Genomic DNA, 9704 nt, shown 5'->3' on the forward strand with positions numbered 1-9704 from the left:
GCTTGCACGGAATGACATGCTGCAGAAAGATGGAAGGGTACTCGCTGAAACTCCCTGTATGATTCGCCATCGCTTAGTCGGACAGAGCGAAAACTGTCAACATCTGATATCGCCCTTCAGTTTCATCAATTGCAAACCAAGAAAAAAAGCCATCGCAAAGTAGCCTTTTGATCTCATTGCCCCACAAGCCTCACCAAACACATTTCCGCCGGAAAGATCCTCCAAACCGCCATATCTTGGCGCTACACATTCAAGGCCAAGGACTGGACTCTGAACTGGAGCCGAAGTTTGGAACTCTGGATCGAAAGAACATCTCAATCCCCAAGACCACCAAGTTTCCATCGTTGAACACTGGCAAGCCGACAATCGTGACGCCGTTTGTCTCAACCTGATAATCAGATGGCGAGGTGGTGACCGTCAGAGAATGATTTGCGTTCATGATGGATATCTTGGCCCCACGAGGAAGCGACCTCAAGGTATGGGGCGAGAAGTGGAATTGAAGGAGAGACAGTGGCGGCTGGCCGAACTGTGCGGAGGAGTCATCCGAGGGAGAGAAGACGGTGAGGGAGGAGACTTGAGGGGACGTCATGTTTTTGTTTATTAATGTACATGTTCAACAGCGGTGGTACGGTTATGCACCTCATCCTCCAAAAGCTCCAATTTAAAACTAAACCTCTCTCTTATCTCTCTTCTGAGTTTTGACCATAGATAGGTATTGCCCGAAATGCCTAGAGTTTGAAGGTTGTCTGCATCGGGAATTATCAGAGATCAATGCCAGCCATTGTTGTTCTGCCTGACGAACATCAAAGGTCAATTTCCTTCACTCACTAAAGATCTCCATGGTATTTGTCACGATCCAAAGGTCTTCATAGCACAATGGGCTGAGAGAGTAGCCAAGATGATCGGGCTAGTCTTGAAGCTTCTAAGGGCTTAGGATTTCTTGAGTGCTTCAGATTATTTTTAAAGCCAATATGTAAAATGCATACTTATATTCTTATTCTTATAATTAATGTAAATAGTTGGTAGATTGGGGGATGGGATATCTACCGTTAGATCAAGGGAGATCAATGATTGTAATTAGAAAGGGCTTTTGTATATGTAGTGCCCATTTACTCATTTGAATTATCCATGAATCACGATACAAGTTTATAATATTAGTGAAGTTTCCTAAGACGCACATACATATCCATGAAGGTCAGTGAACTTCAATTTGATAATGGCATTCATGTTTCGAGAGCGGAACAGCAAAACATGAAAAAGCTGGCAGAACTAAAAGAACAAGATCCTCGTACTCTTCTCAACTCAAGGGTGGAATTCCAGATAGCTCATCGGGAGGAAGATGGTTGACCCGATGACCTTTTTGGTTTCTACCTACGAACCAGTTTATCCCAATTTGAGAGCACGCGAAGCAAAGAAGGGTCAATTGTATCATAGGGTGGCTTGGTTCACTTTGTTTTCTTCTTCGTGAACAGTGTCTTGTGAAGTACGTCGACCCAGAAATAAACAAGGGAAAACAGGGCCGCTTTCTATCCATTCAAAGATTACCAGCACTTCTTCATCATAGACCCGTAGGCCCGACTTAGGGGCTTAATGGATCATGGATCAATTTGGGCGGGCTGAAAAGGAAGAGTATTCAATTTAAAATTGCATGAATAGAAAGGGTGAGCTTGGACTTCTTCCTCTTGTCATGGCAGTATGGCTTGTTTTCGGTAAGCCTCAAATATAATGCTTGCAGCGATTTAGCAGTAGATACTTCTTTTGAAAGCTCACAATTATTAGGAGTCTCAATTTACAAATCTTTAATGAAGGGCAAATATCTAAAATTGAGAGTTGAGGACATGGACACGAAGCCCAGAGTTGGAGAGAACTCGGGTGGCTTCTTTGAGGGACTTGTGAGGGGGCGGAGCACAGACAGGGAGGAGAGAGAGGAGCACAACGGCCACCGCACCACCGCAGAGAGTAAAGTCGCCATTCTTGGAGCGCCGGAAATGGAGTTTTTTCTTTTTTGAAAAGGGTCTTGCAGAGAGCGTCGGAAATGGAGTTTTTCTTTTTTGAAAAGGGTCTTGCAGAGAGAGAGAGAGAGAGAGAGAGAGAGAGAGAGAGAGAGAGAGAGAGCGTCGGAAATGGAGTTTTTTCTTTTTTGAAAAGGGTCTTGTAGAGAGAGAGAGAGAGGCCGGGTTTCACTTCTACTGTTTGTGTTTAGCTTGGAGGGTCATTAAGAGTGTGTTTGATAACTATTCTATTTTCAAAAACAATTTCTAATTAAAAATGATTCATTTTTATTCTATTCACGAAAACAATTCTTAAGCATTTTATGCTTTGTTTGATAACTATCCAAAATTTTTATTTCTAGAATAGAATTATGTTTGGTACCGCTTTAAAAATTTCTAACCCAAATCATTTTATTTTAATTTTTAAATATTTTTTTAATAATTTTTCTTTTCTTTTTTTCTTCTTTTCTTTATCTTCTTCTTCATGGTTTGTCGGCCGTCGGCTTTGGGATTATCAACGATCAGCTAGACGAGGGCTAGTGACCTCACTAGAGTGTCGTCCACCCTCGGCAAGGCCACGCCTCATTGGCCGAGTTTGCCTAGCCACTAGCGGGGCTCGACCTCGCCGGATCTAGGCGAGGTCGAGCCTCACTTGGCCAGGTGAGTCTTGTTGGTGGCTAGGTGGCTAGGCGGCAAGGCCAAGCCTTGCTTTGGTGGTTGGGTGAGCCTTCGGTGAGCTCGTTGGACCTTGCCTAACTAGTTGCCTGGTGACCGGCGGCGGCGGATGGCGATGGCAATGGTAGTAGCAGTTGAAGAAGAAGCGAGAGAAGAAGAATAAGAAGAAAGGAGAAAAAAATAGATTGACTTGCTCTAGGAATTTTTTTTTTGGGAATAAAGGATCAATTTTTTTTACTTCTCGATTCTTTCCAAATCTACTTCTAAGAAAAAAAAAATAGAAATTTGTTCCTAGAAACAAAAATTTTACTAAACAGATTATTGTTCCAAATCTACTTCCGAGAACAAAAGAATATAAATTTTCACTGTTTGGCCGGTTGCCAAATGTGCCCTAACTGTTATCTAGCCGAGACATTACTATGGTAGGAAGTGAAAATGCTCTGTGGAGAGCAAAATGACGCAAAAGCCCCTCTAGCTTTAATATCACAAAAAAAAAAAATTCAGTCTAATATGGTTGTGGTCTGATGTTGCACTTTTATTTTTTGCACTTTGTTTGACATTGGTACTTTGACTTGCGAATAGTATTGTGTTTGAAATCTTATCTTTTTTATTGTTGACAAAAGGGGGAGAAAGTGGTGGCCTAGCAGAAGCCCAGTAGAACTAAAGTTACAGGCTTCTAAAACTCTGAGCATCGCAAAAGCTAAATGGATTGGTTAAAATTTTCTTGTCCCTTATCTTTTATTTCAAAGCATTAACTATAAGAGTTTTCGTCAAAATTCTTTTAATGCAAACATTCTTATAGTATTATTGTGCTTCATTGTTTAAACTGGCTTTACTTAAGAAGCTATTTAAATTTCATGTCTCTCAATATTTTAAAAGTTTTGCTTGCACAAAATTTTTTTATCATAAAAAATGGGGAGATTGTTGAGAAAACATTCCCTTAATGGTTTCGATGACTGACAAAACTTACAGATTTCGTGTTTTGATTAAAAGTATTTTTCAGGATGAAAATCTGATGATTGCAATCATAATAAGAGTCGTGGATGATACTTCCTTATTTGGATATTTAATCAAACAGCTAGGAAGGGGTAAATTTCTTGTGCAACGGCTAATGGAAAATTGATTGGATTATTTGCTACATTTTGGCGGAGTTTCAAAAGGAAAGTTTTCATAAAAATCTTCTAGATTCTAAACTTTCCTCAAACTTCTTATATAAGGCAAGCTACTTTTTCTAAACATAAACACTCGACTTTTGGAAACCCAACTCGTTGTATGGGCAACAAATCTTATGGAAATGTCAACCTTGGGGATCCTCAAACCATAAGATCTTCTCAACTAGATCTAGGACCAACGGGTAGATTGACTGAATGATCATCCTGGAGATATGTCCAACGGTAAGCTTAGACTAGGAGGAATATAAGAGGTGGTCTCAAAGCAAAAGGAAAATAATCCGCATTCACGAGAATTGAAGTTTTTAATTCTAAAGTCTTAAGAGTGTTTGTGATCATATACATTTGTCTTTATGAGCAAAATTGTATAACCTTTTAGAGGTCGAGAGTGTGTGAGTTTTACACAAGAGCCTGAGTGTTTGGAGCTTAGATCTTATAACCTCTGATTTGTTCTTATCAGTGGATTCTAGCCAATTGGCTGTATCGCGGGAGAGTGTATGTAGACTTGCAAAAGCCGAATCACTATAATCTTGAGTGTGCAATTTTCTATCCCTTGGTATTTTAATTTTTGTGATAGAATTGTGCACTAATAAGATCCTATTACTTCTTCAGAAGTTGTCTTGTTGTAATATCTATTTAAATTATTTCATTTATGTAGAATCACCTATTCACCTCCATCTAGGTGATATTTTAGCCATAACAACTTTCAGCATTGTAAGTGCACGGTAGCACCTTTCTACCCCCTAGTTGGGCCGCTGTCGTTGCTAATTACTATCATATTTGATATTCAGTGAAGAAACGGCCAATTCCCAGTGACTATCATTCCAACATGGAAGGGGGAGGTGGGGGGTTCGAATATCCATCTTCTCGGGGGTTGAGGTGGGGATGAATTAGTTTCAAATGTGGGTTTTTTGACTCCCACGCCCTGTAAGGAGGTAGGACAAAAGTCTAAGAGTGAGAGTTAGAATATGTGTAAAGTAGGACTGACCAAAAAAAAAAAAAAGAAGAAACGGTCATTTTTTTTTTTAAAATCATCTTATAACGGTCGGACAAAAAATGTTTTCATTCCAAAGAAAACCAAAAAAAAAAAAAACTCAATAGGTACATTAATTATTGGGGCGGATGGAACTCTGTTAAAAAATTCCAACTCCTTTGGAAAACTTAATTGTGAATACTTTTATATCTTAAGTAAAAATTAAAGCATCTTTGGACTGTCTGAGAAATAGATATGGGGTTAACTGTAGTGGTCTGAAGATGGTTGGATTTTTACTTTTTTTTTTTTTTGGTCTGAGTCGGAATTTTACTTGAGATATAAAAATGTTCACACTTAAGTTTTCCAAAGGAGTCAGAATCTTTAATTGAGTTCTATTCGCCCCAGTAATTTATGTACCGAAAGAAAAAAAAAGAAAAAGAATTTAGGAGCATATGCGGACCGTTTCTCATGAAGGAGTTTGTGGCACGTCTCTTCCGGGAAAAAATAAAATGGACCGTCGACCAATGGCACGTGGCTCTTTTGAAAAATAATGCCCCGTCGACCAATCAATTTCCTCGCACGAAAGAGAGGTATTCTCCTACAACCATAACTTCCCTTCCCCCGTCTTTTTGTCTGTCGTGACCCTAAATCTCTGCTTGAACGGTTGCATTTCCTAGGTCTTCTTCAAGATTGCTGAATCACACCCCCACTTTCCCATTTCGCACTGCCATCCTTCATCTTCTTTGAAGAGTTATTATCAGACTCGGTGTTCTCTTTTACTTATGTCAAGATCATCGTTTTATCTATAGGCTGAGAAAGCCATCAAATATCAATTGTCCAGACGGTTGAACAGAGAACTCCATATGTTGTGACCATTGATCAATTATTTTGGTGAGCAGTAAAATTTTCTTGTGAGAGGTATGTCAATAATTACAACATACAGAAAGATAAATTCTCCTTTTCTTTCCTTATATATCATAAGTAGTACATCCTAAAGATTTGCACTTATAGTTAATTTTTTTTTTTGATAAGCTTCAGCATTAAAAGAAATGAACTACTCAGAAGTGCATAATCTCCCTTCTTATAAATATGTGATATCAATTAACTGAGTTGGATCGCTGCAGTTAACCCCGTCCCGCTTAAATCAAACACAACGATAAGTACAGTTAGTGAACGGGAAAATTACTATAAATCCTAAACAATTCAAGCCCTTGAATTGTTTCTAAAAGTTCAATGTAGTCCTTTTCTTTGATCAAACTAGAAAACCATCACAAGTCCCTAAGCCATTTTGAAATGTGCAATCTAATCTCTAAATTATTGTCTAAATGCAAATTAATTCCTAATTTTCATTTTCTTTTTTCATTTTTATCCTTCAACTTCCTATAACATAGTCGAATCAGTCCTCCCATACTATTCACAATTTTTCATAATTACACTTTTGCTCATATCCTAGAATTTTTTTTAATATTTTAATGCATTTCCTTAATTGTTCGGAAAACCAACTTTTTCTTGTGGAAAACATGTTTGATTGATGCGGCTACAATGACCTACCTTTACAAGATAAGTTTTAAATTTCAAGCAATCAACGTGCATGCTTAGCCTAATGGTCGAGTTGACGTTGTTTGACCAATTTTCGCAGCACAACTGGATCAGAATTGGAAGAGAACGATAAGAAAATACTACAACGAAAATTGCATCTTTTATTCTGCTATCTTTGGAAGGAAGATGCGAGGACATCTTCCAAAAAGAGGCTTTGCAAAGAGTCAAAAGGAGCTCTAGAAGAAATCTTCAGACTTCAAGTCACGGTTCGAGAGAAGCATGTGACAGCAAGAAAGGAGCAACTAGAGCTGATGAAGGAAAGAAGAGGAAAAACCCAGGTGGTAACTGGACTACGGTGAATTGCGATGGTGCTTCGGGTCGAAATTACAAGAAGAATTTTTCACAAAAAATAAGGTTTAAGGGTTGATTGACGATACAAGAGAGCATCTAGAAACAGATGGCAGAAAAAGACCTGTCGGAGTTTCGATTGTGTTTCGTTAATTTGGTAAGAATGAATGTCAATCACGGACTGAAACACGAAGCAGGTTTTGCTAAGCTAGGCTGCTACCTATTGGCTAGGATGTATGGGGATGATTAGTTTCCGGTTTGATCCGGTTCCCAAAAATTAGAACCGGGGACTGGCCAGGTTGGTCTTAGGACCGAGCACTAGATTGAACCATTGGTCCGGTCCGGTCTGGTCCAATAAAACCAATCACTTATTTTTTTCCCACTACTTTTTTCCCCTTACTTTTTTTTTCCCACTATTGGAACTAAACTGATACAATGTTTAGTTCATCTTGTACTAATATTTTTGAAGAAGTAATAAAATAAAAAGTATATTTAATCAGTCTGATTTGGTTCGGTTTCTCTTTAGAACCAGGAACCGGATTATCTAGACATTGGTTCCACTTTTAAAAACCGGGAACCAGACCGACACTCCCAAGAACCAGACAAAACTGGCCGGTCTGGGTAGTTCCCAGTTTGGGCAGTTCGTTTTGCACACTCCTAAGGATATATTGGAGAATAGCATTGGGTTTCGAGAAAACCCCCGGTGCTTTAAGAGAATGCTGATCGATGATGCACGGAAGAACCTCCATGTGTCCATAATGAGATGTATCACTTGTGGTCTTAAAGAATTTCAGCTGAACTTGAACTTGCCGATGAAGACTGCTGCTTTATCACTAGAAAGAAGTAGACGTGCATAGCACGACATTCTGAGATGAAAAGATGGTGATCGTGTTGAGGAAAGCGAAGCCACAGATATCATATCTCACATATAGTGAAGAAATATGGAAATCACTCGGATCAATTGATTAAATATGGATAGCCTGAATCTGACAGACTAGCCATTCATCACAGCTCTACTGAATATTTTGTAGTTGATGGAGCCAGAACAATTATGAACGGACATTCTGCTGGGTTTGTTTTCTGTCATGTTTTCCTTCTATTAGTGTAGTAGTGTTGCCATCTTTGTTGTTACTATAGAGTGACGTATTTACTGATTTCCTGCTAAAAATTTGGATGCAAAGCGTCTGCGCTGGGGTGGCAATGTCGAAAGGTCAAGATACTACTTATCTTTGGCTGGCAAGCTAATTGAAATTTGTGCAGGGTTGTATGTGTTCTTTTCGGTGGGGCTGGCAAGCTATTGCCAGTGGTTATCGGTGAGCAAGTTTCTTTCATTTCTGTTTTTTCTTCCAATAGGATGTTAGGAAGAACAGTATGTGGCAGGAGTGCACTCAAATTTTACTGTTTGTCCGGAGAGGTTTTTTTTTTTTTTTTTTTTGGGAGGAGAGAGGGGGGGCGGTTTGGTGTTTAGTGTATTTCCTTGGTCTGGATCTCTCCGATTTTTCCCACCCAAATCGTTCCTTTAGTTTTAGTTGATAGTTTTTTCGGTCTATATGTTGCAATATATTGACTCTTTATATGTACGTGGCCTAGATTATCCTTTGTTCGGATGTTTTCTGTGGGTGTGAATAGCCTGCTCCATCTGATGTGTAAATCATGTCATATTGCGAACCAGTGTGCTGTTTAGCAACCAAGCTTTGTCTGAAATCTTTGGACTCATTGTAAGATGACACACATGCGGTTGTTGGTTTGTGGTTTCGCTGTGTTATTGAGGTCATCTGTGATTAAGTGGATATGTTAGCAGATTTTTCTTCAGCAGTCTCAACCAGTCGAGAGGAATATGTGCTTTCTCAGGAAGGGTTTCGAGCATTTAAAAATGCTGCCATCACGTGAGGGGAAGTCATTATCTAGCTCCTCTGGATTGCTCATTGATGTACTGCATACATAATTCGACATTTTCAAATGATAGCGGAAATCAAGCAGCATGACTCGATTTTTGACTTCTTGAATTGTTAATCGGAGGGAGCAATGGTGTGATTCAATCGATTGTGGACTTAAACTGTCGCAGATGTGTGCCACTTTTGGTCGGCATTGAAAGGGACTTGAAGATATTCCCTTTATCGTAGACCTGTTAGAGCCAGGTATTCGAAAGCCACCCTCCTCTCACCAGCTCTTTTTGCGTGTGCTTTTTTTTTTTTTTTTTTTGGTCATAAACGTTTGCTTGTTTCATATGCATAATGAGAAAGCTGTTTTGCACTCTGGGATATAAAATCTTGTGGAGTTCTTGTCCTTCGCTAGCCTTGAATGAGCATGCATTCTCTAGTAACTAGCCATCTATTTGAGAATAGATACATGATATGCCATTTGTTTCAGTGAAATGGGCTCGTCTGTGCCGTATATCAGATGATCTACAGTGTTCCTTTTGGCAAATTGCCTATGATTTTAGTGAGCAGTAAAAATCTAAATTTCAACCTATGACTAAAATTGTACTAAAAACCTAAAGTCTCTCCATTCTAATTGCACCAATGAGTATAAAGTCACATCAATATTCAATTCGGTGAGATCGGCCTGCCCTCTTTTTCTTTTTGCGAAAAAGCATTGAGAGGTAATGTTAATAATTGTAACATACAGAAAGATATATCCTCCTCCTTTTTTAACTGATTTATCACGAGGTGTACATTCTAAAGATTAAACTGACAGTTAAAAAGAACTTTGGACGAGCACTTCAAATATAGAAGTGGCAGACGATAACTAAATAAGAAAAATCATCTAAATACTTAATAGAAAAAAATGAAAGAAGGTACAAATTTAATCTAGGTTCAAAACTGCCAATGAATAATAAATAATAATAATAACCGAAATTCTTCGAAGTAGCACTCATCATCAATAATCGTAATCCTAATGATAAGCTTCAATACGAGAATGTGATCCGATCAAATTCCAGTGATGCGACCGTCAAGTGACATCAAAATATATTGTGGATAAAATATGTAGATATCATGTCATCCGTAA

General features: G+C 38.7%; 1 protein-coding gene across 1 annotated transcript; it reads right to left on the minus strand.

Annotated features, from left to right (window-relative positions):
• Nucleotides 1-250: 250 nt before the first annotated feature.
• LOC120294503 (putative fasciclin-like arabinogalactan protein 20) lies at nucleotides 251-589 on the minus strand. Its single transcript, XM_039314624.1, has one exon. The coding sequence runs from the start codon at nucleotides 587-589 to the stop codon at nucleotides 251-253; it is 339 nt and encodes a 112-aa protein (XP_039170558.1).
• Nucleotides 590-9704: the final 9115 nt, after the last annotated feature.

Source organism: Eucalyptus grandis, chromosome 6, assembly GCF_016545825.1.
Source record: "Eucalyptus grandis isolate ANBG69807.140 chromosome 6, ASM1654582v1, whole genome shotgun sequence".
In the NCBI taxonomy this organism is placed as follows: Eukaryota; Viridiplantae; Streptophyta; class Magnoliopsida; order Myrtales; family Myrtaceae; genus Eucalyptus; species Eucalyptus grandis.

What these genes read in the sequence shown, in the direction of transcription:
- LOC120294503 (XM_039314624.1), bottom strand. Translation starts at nt 589, where the DNA reads ATGACGTCCCCTCAAGTCTCCTCCCTCACCGTCTTCTCTCCCTCGGAT.